This window comes from Pseudomyrmex gracilis, unplaced genomic scaffold (assembly GCF_002006095.1).
Source record: "Pseudomyrmex gracilis isolate BER0280 unplaced genomic scaffold, ASM200609v1 scaffold_66, whole genome shotgun sequence".
Lineage (NCBI taxonomy): Eukaryota > Metazoa > Arthropoda > Insecta > Hymenoptera > Formicidae > Pseudomyrmex > Pseudomyrmex gracilis.
In genome coordinates, this window is record NW_018020650.1 from 44,110 (window position 1) to 64,288 (window position 20,179).

The 20,179-nt window shown below is 46.2% G+C and overlaps 1 protein-coding gene across 3 annotated transcripts in view; it reads right to left on the reverse strand.

Moving 5' to 3' along the window:
* LOC109854447 (neurogenic locus Notch protein) overlaps positions 1-20,179 on the reverse strand; it is a 182,727-nt gene that overhangs the window by 35,669 nt on the left and 126,879 nt on the right. For all 3 annotated transcript variants that reach the window (XM_020427537.1, XM_020427536.1, XM_020427539.1), the window contains 3 exons: positions 19,021-19,377; positions 16,816-16,971; positions 7,716-7,898 (listed from right to left, as the gene is read on the reverse strand). In XM_020427537.1, the coding sequence (XP_020283126.1) occupies positions 7,716-7,898; positions 16,816-16,971; positions 19,021-19,377 (696 nt within the window). The remainder of the gene's footprint in view (positions 1-7,715; positions 7,899-16,815; positions 16,972-19,020; positions 19,378-20,179) is intronic.

Here is a 20,179-nt window from a genome sequence, read left to right on the forward strand (position 1 = left end):
AAAAAAAAAAAAAAAAAAAGAAGAAGAGAAAGAAGACAAAAGCAAGAAGACAGGAGAGAGAACCGCGGCAATTAACTTCCGCCAAAAAATAAAGCGTCTCGAGGTTCGAATTAATTTCCTCGCCGCGATAACGACAGTTCCTCCGCCCAAACGTTTCCCCGCCGGTCGATCAGAACGATTCTTATCGACGCGGTGGTGGTAATAAGATGCGATCGACCTCAAGATTCCTCCGCAGTTTTTGCGAAAATAAAATGTCGTTTAACAACGCGAATTTTTTGGCCTTAAAAAATACAAGTTTTTTATTTTTAATTTTATCGAGAAGAGAGAAAAAGATTAGATGTTTGTAGCACGATTTGGAAAAATTCCCTCAAGCCCGAAAGAACAACAAAATAAAACTAGATAAATAAATAAAAACTAAAATCAACAATCAAATATTAACAAAGATAACAAAGAAAAAATAAAAATTTAATAAAACAAAAAAAACAATTAAAAATTACAAGAGAGAGAGGGGGAGGAGAGAACATATATTGCAGGAAGCAATCGGATTGATAGAAAACGAAGAGACTATAGTATCTTATCTCTACTTCTCATTGTCAGTAGCAGAACGAGCTTTCCGTCAGGTGTACACAGGTATCACACACACAAACACACACGTACGTGTTTATACCGGCACGTCTATCTGTCAAAATGCCCTCTCTTCCACCGGGATTTCATTCTCGTCATCTCGCTATTATATCCACGAAGATCTAGGATCGTCTCTCATTCGACTCTCTTTCTCTCTTTCTCTCCCCCGAGGAGTCGTCATACGCCCGTCCGCGCGCGGAATAACGGTACATCGGATATAGCGGCGGATCAGACGGATCGACTGTCGACGGTGTACGGACCGTATACATCGTTCCCTCCCGCGGAAGAAATTATCGATCCCGGATGAGCGCGGAGATCTCGCGGACTGAGGTCGCGATTCCTCCTCTCGGATCCGCCGATCCGTGGAATATCAATGACTCTGACCTCCACGAACGACAATAAATTGGACGTTTGATACACGTCTGATTTATGAACGAACCGCGCGTCATTACGGCGAATGACGTATCGAACGACGCGTCGAGTGCGCGTCTCTTTCTCTCTCTAATAAAACAAAAATATCTCGGACATAAATGTGTTCGCCGTCAATTTTTGCAAATATCACTCAACCGTCTGCTCATAATCCGTCTGTCGAGAAGACTCGCGAACATTTATCTTCCACTTCTCGCGTATCGAAGAAGAAGAAACGTCGTACTTTTCTCGCGAATAAATTCAAATACAGAGGAATTCATCGAAAGAAGTTTTAATACGAATCTAAACGCGATGCGCACTCGGCTCCGAAAGTGCCGGATCTTTACTCGATCCTTCCCATGCGCATTCAAACGCATCCTAGAGTTAAAGATATGTGTCGAAGGTACTCTCGATTCGTTCTGGATTCCGCCGGCCCCGGCGGTTTTACGACCGCGACTCCACGACGAAGACTCCGCAACACAGAAGAGGTCGCGCCGGGATACGACCCCCGCGCGCTGAAAGCGAGCGCAAAGGAAATACCATCCGCCACGCGGAATGGTACCATCGAGGCGTTTAAGGCCACATTTGTATGCGACCCGACGCAGTTTCTTGCACATGCACGAACGCACGCACGCAACGCTGATCCCGTTGTACCCTTAAATTGGCTATTTCCACCGGCGGAGCCAGAGGGAAAGGGGCCGGAAGGTACAGGGGAGAGAAACGTCTGTACGAAAGAACCGACGCGGAGTCGACGACGGCGAAGAGAATCCGTCCTATAGAAATCAGACTGGGTCTTTGTCAGCGTCGGAAGGGAACGTAATTCCATTGGCCGCGGTTCGTCGAAGACTAATTCCTCGTCACAATGATCGCTCGTCGTAACAGCGAAAAGCCGCGCGCTTCGCCGAAAATCGGAATTCGGACGTGCGCGCACGAATGCCCGCGACTTGCACTTCCAATTTGACTTGTTCGGACGTTCCGAAACATCGCTCGCGCGTTCTTTTTAAAGGCCGTTCCGAGTACTCTTTTTTTTTCTCTCCCCCCAAGATAAATAACGCGAACATTTATCTTTCTGCTTGCGTATAAAATTGATATTCGCTTCAAAAACGTTTCTCTTTCGACCGAGAAAGACTCCGCAGTCGGTGACGCGCTCGTGATAAGAGAAAAAAAATGCGAGAAGAAGTAACGAGCGAGAAAACATGCAGAAGAGACATGTTACCCAGAAGGCGCGGTGCGCGTCCGTCTCGTTCACGGCGGCCATATATCACGAGCGCTTCGAGGCGAAACACAAGGCGTCACACACGCACGCGCAGTCACGTACGAACTCTGTATCCCGTGACGTCGCCGAGGACGTTTCTGATGACGATTTCAGGGAGTGACTGATGTCCGGACGCGCGCGCACTTCTCGAAGATGGAGAATGACGTCTTGCTGAGAGACAATCCCGCTTGTTAGCAACAAAACGAACGATCTCCCTTCGCGATCTTTTTTACTTTTCTTTTTTTTTTTCGTCACTCGCTTTCGTCTCGCGTACGGAGATCTCGCAATAGTGCGATTTAAAACCAGTGATTTTACACCCGAGTTCTTAATTAATGCGATCATCCGAATCCGATTTGAAATATCGTCTCGCTCTGATAACAAGCTTCTAGCTCTGATCGAACGAAGAGGAAAGACAGGGATGAATAAAGAGAGATCGCGAGGAAGAGAAACGGCGCGAGGGGATGAGTGGCCCGAAGGCGGGGAGTCGCGCAGATCAAGCGGATAAAAACTACGCCGCCGGAAGACTTAACGGGCGTGTTGCAACGGGTAAGCTCGGATGATAAAATCTCGTCGGCTTCCCGACGCTTTTCAAGCACAGACATCAGTATTTGTGTAACTGTTCCCGCGAATACGTCAACCGCGAGGTCACGGGAGCTTCCTTTGTCTTCGAACGACCGAAACTATGTGACACGTAAAAATCGACGTCTTCGCGGTGGGATGATGAAGCGGCCGAAGAGGCAAACACGCGCGCCGAAGAAAAAAAGAAATTCGCGACAGTCCGCGAAACGAAGATTCGAAAGTGACGGGGACAACAAATGGGCGCGTCTCCTCTGCACGGGAGGGGGCCGTCACTTCTGACAGTCGGCGCCGCATCCTCTGCTTCGACAATCGAATTCGTCTTCCCCGCCGATCGGGAAGAAACAAAAGCACGAATATATCCCGTTTCGCGAAGGTAAAAGAAACTACGCCTTCCCTTTTAATTGGTTCCACCACTCCTTGGCCGAACAAACCGACTGACAATCACGCCGAGTTCTCGAACCACGACGCGATGAATGTCAATTCATCTCTCGACAAGAGGGTTTTTTTCAGCCCGGAATAATGTCGGCATTGTTCTCGGAGAAATATGCATTTCGCGATTCAAAACTAGACTAGATGCGAAATGTTCTAAACGGAATTATTACGCGTTTAAATATTTTAAACAATACAATTCTGGAGAAACTAGTTAATCAGGCTTTCTCTAGTAAATGACGTCCCCGGCGATGCGGTTCGCGAAAGCAGAAAGCCCAGAAGGAGCGCTCGGTTGGATCTTGTCGCGACGAAAACAAAAAAAAAAAGATCACAAAGAGATCGCGAAGCGGAATATAAGAGCCGAGAGATAACAGAACGTGGTAGCCATTGTCCCTCTCGCGGACAATGCAAGGCTGTTGGATCGTACCGAGAGCAATCTACATCTTCAGCGATGTATTATACGACCTCCTCTTCGTATTCCTCTTCGAGGCACGCAACGTAACGCGCGCGCGCGCGTGTGTGTGTGTGCGCGCGCGCGCGCGTACACGTGCGTGTTAGGCGTATCAAGCTGCGAATATTGAGATATCTCCGCCGTTGGTCCGGGAGTAACAAATCTTCCGTGATGCGATGCGCGTCTCTCAAAAGGAACAGCACGAGAGAACGAGAGTCTCTCGGCGGGAAAAAAGTAAAGTCGGATTGCGCGTGACAGTAAAATATGTTTCGATTGTAATTCGATTCCGCGAAGCTTTTTGCACCTTTCTCGAAGAGACGGTGTCTACTGACGATCGATTATTCGGTAACCACGCCTCGAAGATCGCGGAATGTTTTGATTTCAAGAATCGCGAGACTCGAAAGTGAAGAAATCGATTTGATAGGAAGATACCACACCACCTACTTTCCGTACACGGGAATTCCAGATCCGTGCGAACAACACCTGGAAGTGCGTGCGTGCGTGCGTCCGTGCGCGCATGATGGTGCAGCTGATAATATTGTTTCGCATGGTGTGTTTGCGCGACGATTTGTAATGCCTTCCTGCCCTGCTGTCGCTTTTATGTCATCTTCATTCGCTCTCGAGGGCAATGGATTATTGCAAAGGAAGAATCTAAGAGAGTCGTACTAGGATTTACACGTATGACATATAGAACTATCTTGAGACTTCATGGCAATAAGTTGCTTCTCGAATGTTATATTGTAAGACAAGATGAGATTTTAATCCGATTAAACGCAAAAAATTATTTTTATGACATAAATTTTAATTTTTAAATTAAATATAATTTTGTGTGTAATTTGGATGATGAAAGATCGTTACGATTTAACTTCATGTATACGCATTTTTTTGCAACGAAGTTTCAAAAATTATGTACATTTGTCACTCGTTTTGATAATTTATTTATTATTTATGTTTGATATAAATTTATGAAGCCGCACCGAGAGACACGTACGGAAAGGATAATGAAGATACATTGTTCGAATCCTTCTTGTCGAGATATCAAGCAACCGCAATCGCGATTCAGAGAAGGCTTTAACGTCGCGGCTGGTCGTTACACGTACTGACAGTCGACACACAGACGGTGCAATTTAACGAGCGTCGGTCGAGTGGATTCGACTCATTACATCGGCGTGTTGTTTAATAGCGAGTTGATGCAATCCGCGGCATATTGCGCGCTACCGATTTATTAATCCGCATTTTTTCACAACCGCGCGCACAACACACACCCACGAAGCGCGCAACATTCATCAGTCGCGAAAGAAAGCCGTGCGCGCACGAGCGCTATCAGAGATCGCCCCGGTAAGAAAACGCAATAGCGTCGTAATTGCTCTCGTACGTCAATGACACTGGCAGATCTTGCGTGCCACTCCTTCCTCTTCATTATATACGCGGCGCGAACAATCTTAAGCCTCGCATACGTGGCCGCACAATACGACGGATGCAATATCACATCCGATATCCGCGATGCGATAACGCACATTGTAATTCCGAGTGTGTAATAATGAAACACACGCAGGAAGTGTACGAATCGAATATGTTTGAGTCAAATATGCGTGAATTTATTTCCTAATCAAATTTGTTTATTTCTAATTCGTCAGCGTAACATTACTGTCTCGATAGTAAAATCCCATGAATGTGAGAGTTCTCGCTTATTTTTAAAGTACACAAATTCTTAAAATAAAAAAAAAATTCCTTTCCATCAACAGTCGGAAAATGTAATTTAAAAACTTCAATTCAATTCCTTTTGCACGTCGCGGAGCGAGTGCCGATCAGCAAAAACCACCGCCGTTATCTCCTCATAGCGTGACATCCGAGAAACGCGAGAGATTAAAAGCGCGACTCCGATTTTTTTCTTTTATCTCGCACAGAATACGTCACGAATGGGCTTGAAATATTCCGTACGATTCAGAAAGAGAGAGAAAGAAAGAAATATATCTCGCGGCGATTGTGATCCAGATCTAATTTCTGGAGGAGCAACGGCTCCTTGCGACGACGGGGCGGACGCGAAAGGAACTTCTCTCATTACGCGACGCGCAACTCGAAGAGAGAGAGAGAAATCCGCAGGAGCCAACAACGACAATTACAAAGACCGGTGCATAATACGTGCGCAGCGAGCCACTGGCGATGCTGCGGGTCCGTCGTGCAAAATCCTGAATGCCCAAGTATCCTCTTTCCTCGAACCTCTTAGCGCTATTTAGCGGATCCTTTTACGGGACAGAGCCGGGCCCCCGACAAGAAAGGAAGACACGACGTACGGCTCGACGAAGGTTCGAGGCAAGAAGAGACGAAAAAGACGAGAAGGAGCTCAAGAACACGAGGGCGAGGAGGAACAAGACGAAGGAGGAGAAGGCGGAGGTGGAGTACCAAAATGGCGGAGTTAAAGCCGGAGGGACAAGATAAGCCTTTGTGCCCGCACGGGGGCCCGTGCGGGCCCCGGGCAACGGATCCCGTCGTCCCGGTCTCATATTTCGCGAATCCCGCTATCATATTTTACTGCTCGTCCCACTCTCCCCCGCCTTCCCTCCTCGCTCATCCTCCCCCCTCCGGTCGAGGAGGCTCATTCGAGAGGGCCCGGAGAGTCCTTCTCATTTTTTGTTATCTACACGCTTTTTGCAAACTCTCCGATTCCCTCTGTCTGATTGAGGGATTCCGGTCCGTTCTCCAATACAATGAACGCATAACTCGCGCACTTCTAATTCTCTGAACGAAAGTACATTATGTATGCGCTGAAATCCAATCTCAAGTTTAATTACTCGAGAGAATCGCTCTAATTTGTAAAACAACGTCCATCTCAGTCTTACGTCCTACCAACAGCTGAAAATTTCTATCGATAGAAACTCAAAGCAGCGCAAAAGTCCTTTTATTTGTCAGGTGTTTCCGCGGATGATGCGCGCGCATTCGCTATCGAATATACGGATTTTATCGATCGCGCGGATCTGCCGCAGTTCCTACGTCCGGTTAAAGGGATTCTTCGAAGGGATAGATCGCCGTCCGGCGTCAAACAATTAAGGACTGACTTACGCGCGGCGTTAAAAAGAACGAAAACAAGTTAGCGGTCGCTGCCCTCCTGCCACGGCTCTTGTGCATCAGATAATGCGGCGCACTGTCATCTCGGAAGAATTTACCGGCGACGTTGCCGGGGCCCCCGTGAACCCCCTCCGCTTATGTACGTGGCGCAGCCGGCAGCCGAGATCGCCTATCGCGCGCGGCGAATCGCGTCTCTTCGCGCGCGCGCGCGTGCGATTTCCCGTGAAAATGCACCGGCGGCGCATCTCACAAACGCGTCGCCACCGAGATCGTCGTCACAAAGCGCAGATCCGTGACGCATCTCGATCGCGATTCGAATATTTATCAAAAGCGCATCTCGCGAGAGATAAACATTTTTGAATGTTATATAAATTTCGAAATTTTGATTGTCCCTTTCTCGTTGTGTGGCTGCTTTCTTTTCCGGGACGACAATAACTAAACCTGCCTACGAGACGACGAACTTACCAACGGAAGCTGCTTTATGACTCGCCAGAAGGCACAAAAACACGTCATTATTTTCGGGGATCGCGTTTCGGGGAAGTAGGTGCTGGCGAAGGTAATTGCGACTTTCACGACCGAGTCCCGATATGAGTAAACGTTCGATATGCACGTAACACACCGATATGTGTGTCTACTTGTCCGAACATAAAACGGAACAATAATTCGAGACGAAAGTCATCGTGAAAGTGGCCGAAAAACGACTTCCATTCATGAGAAGAGTTTCGCGATCACGCGAGGAGACACAGAGTTGCTCGGACGTCCATTTTTTTTTTTTTTTAGGAACATGCGAGAAGAGATTTCTTTTTTTCCATCAAGAAGAAAAAAAAAGTAAAGCGCGAGGTGACACGCGCGATCATCTTCCACGCGCGCGATTGAAATCGAATTAAAGCGAAGTATACTTACCGGGCATGCAAACACATCGAAACGTGCCAGGATCGTCTAGGCACGAGCCGTCGTTCTGGCAGGGATGAGACTCGCATTCGTTGACGTTCGTTTCGCATCTGGGTCCTGTGAAACCTTGAGAACAGTTGCAAGCGAACGATCCGGGAGTGTTGACGCAGATTCCGTCGTGTTCGCACGGGGATCCTGCAGACACAGAAGAAAGATATGTCGTTTAACATCACACAGTCTCAAAATATATGCGCAATAAAATCGGATAAAAAGCACACGAGTACGTAAAAAAACGTTCGACGAGTTCTGCTTCGATTCTCGGCTCGAAGTTACATAAAGGAAAATTATTTCTCGCATGTCATGCGATATATGTGGCAAGTTAATGCAAAATGCGATGAAAAACACATATAAACGTATTTAACTTGTTGCAGATACGTTTCGTAATTGTTAATGAGCGATATAAAAGCGGGATCTCTTCGACGTATACTTTGATTCGTTGTCGTGAGAAACTACACACACATAGGTATCACGCAATCTCTCGGTGTAATTGACCGACAAGATACTTCGATGGGAACTTAAATTTTGTGGGTCACAATTTTTTTACGAGGTTTCGCGGTGAAAGTTCATCCGGTTTCGGAGACATGTCCGCTCGCTCTGACCATTTTGGGTGAGACTCTTTCTTTTTGATTCTTTTTTTTTCTTTCTTTTCCGAGACGAGAAAAGAAAAAACGCCATGCTATGCGGAACGACTTTTCGCGCTGTTCGTTTCCCGGTATCGATGATTTGAGATCGCGACAAAACGGCGAGCGCGCGCGGCTCGCATGGCAATTAATAGCTGAATACGGGAAGAGAGGCCTCGATACGTTCGTGTGTGTACGGGGCGCATCTGGACCAAGCGGTAAAGGAACAAACGCCAAGCATAGTGCTCCTTAATTGGCGAACTCGGCAGCGCTTTTTAGATGCCGCCATTAGGACGAGAAGGGGGAGAGAGAGAGAGAGAAAGAGCGAGTACTTCCTATACCCGGCTAGCGCGGACCATAAGAAGAAGCTGGTAGAGAGCATTCTTGAAACACCGACGACAACAACGTCCTTCGTTTTGAAGGAGATCGCGCGCGCTTTGCTTCGCGAAAACACACACTCGTTTCTCTCTCCTCACGCAGGCCCTCCTCTAATTGCAATGAGATAATTGCCGCGAACGCAACTCGCCCCAACTGGCGTGTCTCGCCAAATGAGACGCTTCGTCAGAAAACGGTTTTCTCTCTTCGTTACTCAGTATCTCTTCTCCTCGTTTTGCATTTGTGTTGCAAATTTTCTGTTTTGTTTTTCGATACGTTTTTAAATACATTTAATCAACGTGTTAAAACACTGACATCGCCCGCCAAATAAAGAAAAAACGATAAAACGAACCCGCGCACACACAGAGACGGAGAAAGACTTGTACTCGCGCGTAATTCGCCGGTAAAGCTTTTTTCCGACTTTAAGTTGCGGTAATTGCCGTAACCGCGGTCGCAATAACGAGAGAGAAATAAGAGAGGGTGCGTTGAAGAAAATAGCGCGATAAAAAGGAATTGTACGTACGTGTGTCGCGATCGCGCAAGAAACGCATTGCTGCGCCGTGTTCGCGGCGCAAGAAGAAGATGACGAATCGCTCTCTCGGAGAATGTCGTTCTCGCGAGAGAGCGCGCGTTTGAGCGAGCAATGAAAAACCGTCGCGGAGCGATGTTTGCAAGCATACGACATTTACCGTCTCTCAGTCGTTGTTGTATCTCTTCTTGATGATTGTTGTATCTCTTCTCGACCTGACCCGCTCGGTCCTTGATCCGCTCCGGCGTTCGAACTAGAATCGCCAAGCATCTTCGAACGTTTTTAATTCGCACTTTTCGCCGCGAGCGGAAACTAAACGGGTCTCGTTTCGCAAGATCATTTTATCGCACAGCGGGCTCAAACGATCCAAAACTTGTGCGGATCGGTTTCTCGACTATTATGTACGTCGATCCCGACTACAAGAGTGTTTACATTTTTCAAGGATAGAGTTGGAAACGTGTTGTTGTTGTTATCTGCGCTTTCCACGCCTGCGGAGTATTATTTGCGCGTTATCGCATGCTGAGACGAAGCTCTCCGATGCGTCAATTTTCAAACATCGGAATGTAATTCCGATGTTCCGGAATAATTTGGAAGATTCTCTGAGAAAACAACGCGCGTAATTGGTCTCCGGCAGCGCGTCGCGCTGCAACATACACGAACTTCCCCGGCGGCTCGTCCGAGAGAGAGGCTTCTTCCTCGCGCGCTTCGGGAGCGCGCACACAGATCTCTCGGTTAAGGAACTTAATCTACCAGAAAATATGCAATCTAGATAATAACAGAGCCCCGGCTCGGGTGCGAGATCATTATGGTTGTTATTAAACTTAAAATAACAATTTAGCGTTTAATTAGATTCGTTCGTGGGGGCCCCCGTGCCTCACACACCGTGGAGGCACCCCTCTGAGAGCAGCGCGCTTCTGTACGAACGAACAACGTTGAGAGACCGAAAGGTCCCTCTCCAATCTCTCTTGCTCCTTCATCGACGCGGCTTCCGGCAAAATCTCATTACACGGCGCGCTGTCGTTGCGCGTCAACCGTGTCGCCGAATTGCCGCTGCGCAAGACGGCAGCTCCAACTGCGCGAATACAAATTTTAACCTCCTGGAATCGCGCTCTTCGAACGCCACGTCACCCACTTGCGAGTTTTTTTTATTCAGATAAAACAAATTTTACGATCAGAATTTGCAAGAAATTGTTCGTTATTATTTCCTTGATGATAACATAATTTAAATATATATTGCACAAAACTAATGATTTGAATCTCGCAGGAACCATGTACGATTTCTATTGGGCGTTCAACGTGTTAATTTGTATTTTAATATAATCTCTTATTAATATTTTTTTTTTAATGTTTCTAAAATATATTTTTTATACTCTTTGAAGAAAATAAAAACGCATGATTATACGTGTAAAAAAATTTTTCAACCATACATCTTCGGAAATGTAATCTCTCATTACTATGCAAAGTTGCGCTCAAATTTGACCGTCCGCTTTTGGTCGATTTGCGCATCGCTTCAAATCGATTCGAGGTGTGCCCCGAGAAATTTGTTCCCGAGGTCTAATTAAAGTGTCCGCGAAACACGTGGGCGATAAGAAAAAAATGGTGGCGGGACCGGAGGTAGCGCCGCAATTATATCGAAGTCCGGTTAGTTCGGCGACTTAATAAACCTGCCGATTAAACGGACCGCCCGCGTTTCGCGACCGCCCTCTCGAACGCGTCCGGAAAGTAAAATAATCGAAGGACGAGCCGAAACGAGCGAACGAACATTCAATTTCATTGACTTATCGCGTCGGGTATTGCGCACACCGCCTCGAATTAAAGCGTAACAAGCACACGCGGAACGCGTTAAGGCGTTTCCTTCGTGCGCGAAGTCGTAAATGTTCAATCGTCGCGTAAGTTACACCGCGCCGATCGTTTGACAAGCGTGGCCGCGAGGAATCGGCGATCCTCCCGATCTCCGACGGAAAAATGAGTCGCGCTTGAAAACAGAGCGATTATCGTCATCGCGGGACGAACCACTTTAACACCGAACAGCCGATAATTACGCCCGGTAGCCATTAATAAACTAATCCACGGATATTTCTTACCAAGCGAGTAAAAAGAATCCGACGAACTCGCTTTTATCAGCCTTCAGAATCTCCGATTGCCCACGGCAATCGTCAGAGGAAGAGACGGATGACGCGCGCGAGAGAGGAGAGCGGAGGTCCGATCTGCGGGATTTAATGACTTGTGGTATTAAACGGCCGGGGAGGAGAAAAAAAAGGGGGATAAATGAGATGAGGTGGGTCTGAAGTCCCGGGCTAATCACCGGCGATATTAATGCGCGCGGTACAAAGAATGCGGCGAAAACCATGTTCTCCTCTTGCGAGAGTTCGGCCCGTTCCGTCTCTCGATCCCGATGAGTTAAAAAAAAAAAAAAAAAAACAAAAAAACAAAAAACAAAAAACGTGCGCGCAACGGCGCGTCATGCGTTAATTGAATCATTCGTTCTCGCGATCGCAGAATCCGCAATGTATCTGTCGCTTGACGACGTTTTTGAATAATGAGTTCGACGTAACAGCGACTCGAAATCTCGTGCAGAGAGATTTTATTTATTGTACAAATTCATCTCGTTTGAAATTGTTGCAACAAAACGACACGATATACGAACACGCGCGATCCAATGTAATTCGGTTTCTCCCGAACGAGAATATAATTCTCCGATGGACGATTTTTGTGAAAACATCCCCGGAGCGGAAGCGATAAATCGATAATAACGCTGTCGCAAATCGACGGACGCGCGCGAAAGAACGAAAATGATGCGAAAGCCAAGCCGATTACGGCCGATGGGAAGAAGGGGGAGAAGGGTAGTTCGCCCTTTATCATCGCGGGCACGACGCTAAGCCACGACTGTAGTATACGGTAATTTGCCGATAATTTCTCGAATCGCGTTTCTCGCGCACAAGTGAATAATCGCGTGCCCCCGAAGCGAAAAGCAGCCGAAGGTCTACGCGAAAAGATCGCTAGAGAGAGAGAGAGAGAGAGAGAGAGAGAGAGAGAGAGAGAGAGAGAGAGAGAGAGAGAGNAGAGAGAGAGAGAGAGAGAGAGAGAGAGAGAGAGAGAGAGAGAGAGAGAGAGAGAGAAGATCCGCCCGAGGAAAGAGAGAGAGGCTGTCTTTGAGTAATGTCTTCCTAATTACGATGCGCGCGAAACGTGGAACGACCCAAGGGCGACGCGGAAAAGAAAAACGCGGATTCTCTAATTCATCGTTCAATCGTGGAGCAAAAACGCACTGCGAGTCGAAAGGCGAGGTGCGCCATATTTCAAGCGCGATACGTCACGTGTGCCGCGTTTGTATGTATTGAAGAGATTAGTCACAGCGCGAATAATCTTTCCGTTGCGTTTTCAGCCGCGTCGTCGTATTTGTTTAAATTCGACACTTTCGAAACGCGCTGATTTGTCCCGAACTTCGGATTTCGATTCGGAAACGTCGCGAGAAATCATCTCTCGCGGCGATAAGTGGCGCTGAAACACGCGATGCGATAATTCTCGTAACATCTAGGTTTTTATTAATCTACGTATTTTTTTGCGTGTTATACTAATCGAAATAAATTACGATCATATAATCATCTCGAGTTTCCGTCTGCGTAGAAAAAAAAGATTTGCTGGAACATTTGCAAGAAATTGTATAGCAAACTTTTTTTGCTTGCCGTATAAAGTTTAACTATTAATTTTACTGACGAAATAAAAACATTCAGTAGACTCGACAAATGTTTCTTGCTGACCTCACACGCAAAACTTTTTTTTCCGCGGTAATTATTACGATTATTACCTGGTGCGTACGAGACAATCGCGCGTTTTCGGAGCGCGCGCCAATCAACCGGTCGAGACAAGCGAGACAGTTGTAAAGCGCTCAACCCCGAAATCCAATTAATTCCGTGACGGTTGATTAACGAACGGCTACTAATGCGAGGAGGAAATTCGCCGCGCGCGAGAGGCGTTTCGTTTCTCTCGCGCGCAGAGCGCGATTGTTGTTGCATCGCGAAGATGCTCGTGGACACAAAAGACTGTGCTTTCGATTATTAATGAAGTGTCTTTGTCTGGAACGAAACGTATTAACCGCCATGCTTGCGAACGATGCTCCGCGTATTTATTACGGCATACACCGGGGGAAGGAGAAACTTTTATTCGGAGCAGCCGTTATATTTCCAGCGCGTTCGCCATTCGTACAAATGAGTTCGCATTCCTATCAGTCAGCTGCGATCGCGACAATTTGCAATAATTCGCGATACGATCGCGCGACGTTCGCGATTTCGTTCGCGCGATTCGCACAATGTCGTCTCCGTTTTTTGCGTTTATTTTATATTATTTGCTCCGCAAACAAAATCAGCTAAGAAAGACTGATTGCGACACGCGCAAATAATCTTTCGGACGATATTTGAAATCTCTCAAAGAACATCGCACATCCTGCGTTTCTGTTTCTCCTACGCCCGGCGAGATGACGTGTTCGAGATTGATCGAGAATTTCGTGGTGAAAGTCAAATCAATCCTCCTGAATGACATTGTTAGATAAGGTGCTCACAGACGGGTGCGTGCGCTCGCCAAAGGAATCGACAAGGTGTGTGGGCCCCATGCCGCGCACGATCCTCTCAACCGGACTATTAATTAACCCACGACTACTGCCTGTCCACCGGTTAATTACAAACCCATTACCGACGTGTATTACGTTGCCGAACGGGCGCTCAATCTCTCTCTATGATTTCGCGTCTGCTTCGAGAAATGTCCGCGTCTGCTCGCGTCAACTTAATGACGTCACAAGCAAACGAAAAACAAAAGCCTTGTGTATTATTAATCTATTTGTATTTTATATTCTTTTTATTATATTTTTTATGTCATTAATCCACTACTTACCAAACTCGTTTACAATTTATTTCAATAATTTCCAAGTTCCATAAACAAATATTTTCTCGTTGCGTTGTTTTTACGCGTGTAATTGTGCGGATAATTGCAATAATTACATTTTTTTTTAATTCAAAATATTGCCCGCAATTAATCGCGACTTTGCGAGCAAATACGCGAATGTTCGTCAATTATACAAAGAAGTTCGTGTCCCGAGAGAGATGATTGCTGGCGAAAAAAAAAAGTCTCGATAAATTCCCGCGCGATCATTAATTATCGCCGTGGAATTATTAATAATCGTTGTCGTCTTGGCAGCGGGGACTCCCTCGCGATACATCACGCGAAACCCACCAATCATAGGTCGCATATCACAGTCGCATACGCGGCGAAGGAAAGAGGAACGGACTCGGAATGACAAGTTCGCCCGCAGCTACGAGATCGAGAAAGGAACGGGAGAAGAAAATTGGATACATCGTGCGCCGCTATCGAGGGATCGGTGTTGCTTCCCCCGCGGACGACACACATGCGTAATCGGATCGTAACCCCGAGCAGTATAAATAACGCGCGTTTCTCGGTCGGGATCTAAATTCTAAGTCGTTAATCATCCGACGTTCCCGATAACTATTGCGCGCGTATTTGTTTAACGGTTCTTTTTAATCTCTCGAACTCGATATTTTCCCGAGATCTTTTACAGACATTTCTTTAAAATTTCGCAAATTTTTAATAATAATTTTGAATATTACTTTGCTGATGTTGCTGCGCTTAATAAAGCTTTATTATTTTTTATTATTGTTATTATTATAATTGCTAAAATTATTGAGAGAGAAAAAATGCTTCGGTAGCTGCGAAATGATTGCTTTAAAATTGACCTCACACACAGAAAAAGGAGGGGAGGGAGCAGAGAGGCTTGTGTTTATCATTTACGCGTTACTGTTATGAACCCGTAACGCGTGTTTGATTAAAGCTTCTCGAACGGTGATAGATCGATCACGAGTCCCGATGACGAGAACGTCGACGGCGCGATGAGAGAGAGAGAGAGAACGCGCGGTGCAACAAATAAGTCGCGGGGAGATGCAGCGCCGAATTAATCGATCGTAATCGATCGATCCGCCGTCCGCCGTCGATATCTCGAGCCCCGTAGTGTGGGTTTTCAATTTGCGCGGACCGTAGGGGCCTCTCTTATTCGTACACACGCGGGATCGCGCGCACATTCAATCCGCCGATTACTCCAAAGTCGACCCTACGGCCGCAACCGGATCTCGCCGTTATCTCATCTGGAAAATCTTCCGCGCCGCATATCGAGAGGCATCACTTTATTTTCTTCACTTCCCAATACTGACGCGATTATTTTTTCTTCCTCCTCGACGAGTGTGCGATTAATTCGTCATTCGAGCGTTTGTGTGTTTCCGTACGTGTAACTCTCGATCTGTCGGACCGATAGGCGTCGGTAATCAATTGACGACTCAAAATCGACGAATAAAAAAATTGACACGTACACGGCGCTGTTGATCGCCGTGATTGTACAATATACGCGCGCGACGTGAAATTCGGCTTCCGTTTTTTATTTACCGGAGTCATTAACATTGCTAACGAAGAATATTCACGAATCCCGCTCCATTCCTCGCTTTAATCCTCCGCGGAGAGGGAGAGAGAGAGAGATGGAAGAAGTCGTTCGCGTGTCCTCGATTGGCTCGCAATTACCATACTGCCCACGCTACCGATGCAGCGACGTTTAACACGCAGAGATCGTGCGAGGTGAACAGGCAGACACACAATCGAATCGAACGAACATACGTGATCAGAAGAAAATATCACGCGGCGCGATGACCTCTTCGAGAGGCGGCGAGACTCGCGTCGCGCTCGATCTCCAGTCGTCTCCAGTCCACTTAAAATTGTTTTCGATCGCAATAACGTGGTAATTTCGCGTGATAAAAAATCGTTCCGAATTAAAGTAAAATAAAATAAAAAAAGAAAAAAAAATAAAAATAAAAATAAAATAAAATACGACATACGATTTCACAAGTGTAGTTTGTTTCTCTTTCATTCACAGACATGATGAATAAATATTCATGAAGCTGAGATTAAAATATTTCTAGTGTGAGAAATTTGTTTTAGCGACGATTCGCTTCTGCATAGTTTTTGTTTAAAAAGAACGCAAATTAAACTCGTTTTTTCTCACGTATTTTTAAAAGAGTTACTCGTCAGTTACTCGTCGTGCCGATTTATTGTTTTCTTCGAACGACTTGAATATCCTTGAGATTTTTGTCAATCGATCGCGTGGGCGAACGCGCCCGATTGGTATTGCTGCGTTTTTTCAATTCGTTCATTAATAATCGCGCCGATCGTGCAATCACGCTCGTTACTTTCTCGATTTAAACGGAGATTGTCTTCGAAACGCGCGATTTAATAGGTGGCCGAAATGAAACGGTCGATCTAAAAGTGATTTTCGTAGAGTCGCGATTGCGAGCAATTGTACACAGCGGCTCGTACCGTCGACTAAAAAGATTCATCCTTGCCAAATTTATCTCCGCGTAATCGACAATTATGCAAACTTTGCTTGAATTCCTCCTCGCTTTGCGCAACGTCATTCAAACAAAACTTTGCAAATCCATTAAAAACAATTGAGATCTACAAAGGAAAAAGTCTTTCTCACCTTGTTCGCACTCGTCGATGTCCTCGGAGCAGTTCAATCCTTTGTATCCGATGGCGCAGGAGCAGGTGAAAGATCCGTTGATGGGACTCGTGTCGCAAATAGCGCCCTCGTGGCACGGATTTGACGTGCACGCGTCGTCAAGATGACAAAGCAAGCCTGCAAAACAAAAACATTTTTTCTCTCTCACATCTTATTCGCGAATTCAAACAAACAAATCGTACTTTTTATTTTGAAAATTGTTGTTGTGAAAAAAAAAAGAAACAAGATTTTAATATTCAGATTTTGTCTCGTCGATCTCTTGAGCAAAATAAACGGGAATAAACTACAGCACGACGCGATATCTAAAACGGACGATGTTCTTCGATCTACAATGGATTACGCAGCGATGCAAATTATTGCGGACCTAATTGAGGAAATTGCCGTAAACACGGGAGGACAATCTAAAATTGAGAAAGCTGGCCGGAGGACGTAATTTTCCTTGGGAAGCGGCTCGCGTGTGTGCGGGACGAAACTTTTCTTCACGAAGACCTTCCTTCGGTAACGGTACTGAGAGAAGACGAAGAATATCCTCGGGACATTTCATATATAAACCAGAGTAAGCGCATGCAAGATGCGCCCGCCCGCGCGGACTAACTGTAAGCGCATCTCGTCGCATTCGCCGAGCTGAAAGCACGCCCGAAGACAACAACGCGCAAAAGACGACCATTTACGTTCGCGGTCGTAAAACGTCCGGGGACGTTTTCCAGGAACAGCGCGGGGAAAGAAATATGTCTGTATTTGGCAATTGACGCGAGCGCGCTAGAATCGATGATCTGAAAACCATCTCGCAGTTTGTTCCGCGGCAGTGGATAAGAACAGAAACTTGTTTCCAAGGTCGATACACACGCGGCGAGAGAACAACCCCGGAGAGGAAAGAGAAAGAGGGAGAGAGAGAGAGAGAGCACCGGGAGTCTTCGGAATCTCGGGATTCCGACGGACCCGTTTTCTATACGCTCTATACGCGGCAGAGGCGCGTCATACCGCGGCGCGGACCCGCACGTGTGTGCTGCACCTGCCGATGCACATCGCGAATCTTGTTTTCCGACCATACGCGGTATCGAGTTAATCACCTTTTACTCGCGGGATATACGCGACCTCGCCTCGAAGCGAGCTGGAAGGGAAGAGAAATTCAACAACGTATATTTCTTTTCCTTTTTTTTTCTCTCTGTCTCGCGCGACCGAGGAAGAATTTCTGACTTGCACAATATTTTTCAGACGATATTACGCGACGAACGATAAAACCCGTCGGAATTGGATGTAACGACCGGCTGCGATAAAACGCGCCACTGATACGAGAAGACCGCGACGTAAAAAATACACTTTAGATAGAGGGGTGCTCGCGAAGAGTCTCGAACCAATAAACTGATACGCGTAAATGTTGCCGCGGGTAATACTCGTGCTTTTAGCTCGAATTCAACGCAAGACGCAACCGTACATATATATATATCAACGAGTAAAGATATCACGGAGTTTGTTAAATAACGGAGAGATTATTGGAGAATTTTCTTTCAAAACTTTGTAAAACTCTGGTCTCTCTTGTTAAATTGAAGAATCTCGATTGCGATAGTTTTTTATGAACTTTCAGACCGCCGGCATGATGCCGTATGGCATCCCGTTAATATTATACCGTATTTTAGAAAAGAGTTCTCTTTCATCTGACTTGATTTGTGAGAAAATCTAAATATGTTGTTAAATGGTGTAGTTTAGCTTTCGAATTCGCCGTAATCTGAGATACAAAATTTATTTACACATGATTAGCTTAGTAATAATGCTACTATATTGAAAGACTTTTGCAATTCGATTTCAAAAACGATATGAAACCACCAGCGATATGAAAAATCCTTAGAAACACCATTTTTTTAAATTTGAAAATGTGAAACTTCTCACTTCCGTTGCCTGTCAGCCTGGCGCCAATCGGAGCCAGATGAAACTTAGGGCACACTCCACGCAATATAACATTCAATTTATATACAAATATGACGAACAAAATACCATGTTTTTAATGAAAAAATGCCGGCGGTCTAAAGGTTATTAAAAATAGTTTCTAAGAAAAGCGTATCTAATAAAACAAACAATATCGATATTTTGTCCAAGAATTGCGCGTTTTTTTCCCGATCGATTTCTTCGCAGCAACGAAAAAGCTTGTAACCTTGCTTGTAAACTTACCAGTCTTTCCGTACGTGCACTGACAGTAGAAGCTGCCGACGCGATCGATGCAGGTAGCGCCGTTGAAGCAGGCTGCACCTGCACAGTCATCGATGTTGACGCTGCAATCGGGCCCGGTCCAACCGTTCACGCATATGCAAGAGTAGCTGCCGTGCGAATTCGTGCACGTAGCGCCGTTGTGGCACAAGGACGGTCGTACCGAGCACTCGTCGACATCGAGCTCGCATTGCGGACCGGTGAAGGACGGCGGACACAGACACGAATACTCGTTCACCCGGTCCATACAGGTGGCGCCATTTTGACAAAGGTTGCCCGGACAGTCGTCGATGTTCTCGTCGCAATGATGACCTCGAAATCCTGAAACACAAATATCACGCACCAACCGTTACCAATGTCACACTGCATCATTCGCGCGATCGAAGATAAAACATTGAGTTGTCTTCGTGAAGAAATACATAGTTAAAGGCGCAACGAGATTCACACGTGTATAACGTTAAATAATTCACATATGTATATTAGGATTATATTAATGGGAGTGAGAGATAATGAAGATCTTATTAAAGATAACGATAATACGATGTTACACGGACGATTTAAATAATTGAGGTACGTTCCGTCTCTCTCTCTCTCGGTCTAACGATCGTACGCGTAACTCTCATCGTAATTCGCTTGTACCGCCCGCTTGAACGCATCCGCGATGCTCGAACGCATTTGCATATGTAGCTGCGATCGGGCGAAGATAATCGCGACGCTATTAATAATCGTAATCGAGAGTCGCGACGATATTTTCCAATCTACGTCTAACGGGAGGACCGGACCGGCGCGGCGGCGGAAAGAAAAGCACGAAGGTGTGTGTGTGTGTGTGTGTATGTGTATGCGTCGCAGCAACGACGTGTCGGCACGACGATGATGATCGTGGCACGGTTATAAAGGGGAACTCATTACCGCAACACGTTCACCAGCGTGAAAAATCGAGACGCGTCGCGCCGATACACGTCGTCGAACGTCGGGTTTTACCACTTCTGTGAATTTATGCCTCGATCGATCAAAGACGGGAGGGTTAAAAGAAGAGATCGGGTCCGCTGGCACGTCGCGGGATGAAGCGATAGGGTCCGATAACCGTGAAATCGTCGCTTCGCCGCGACGAGACGGATTTCTT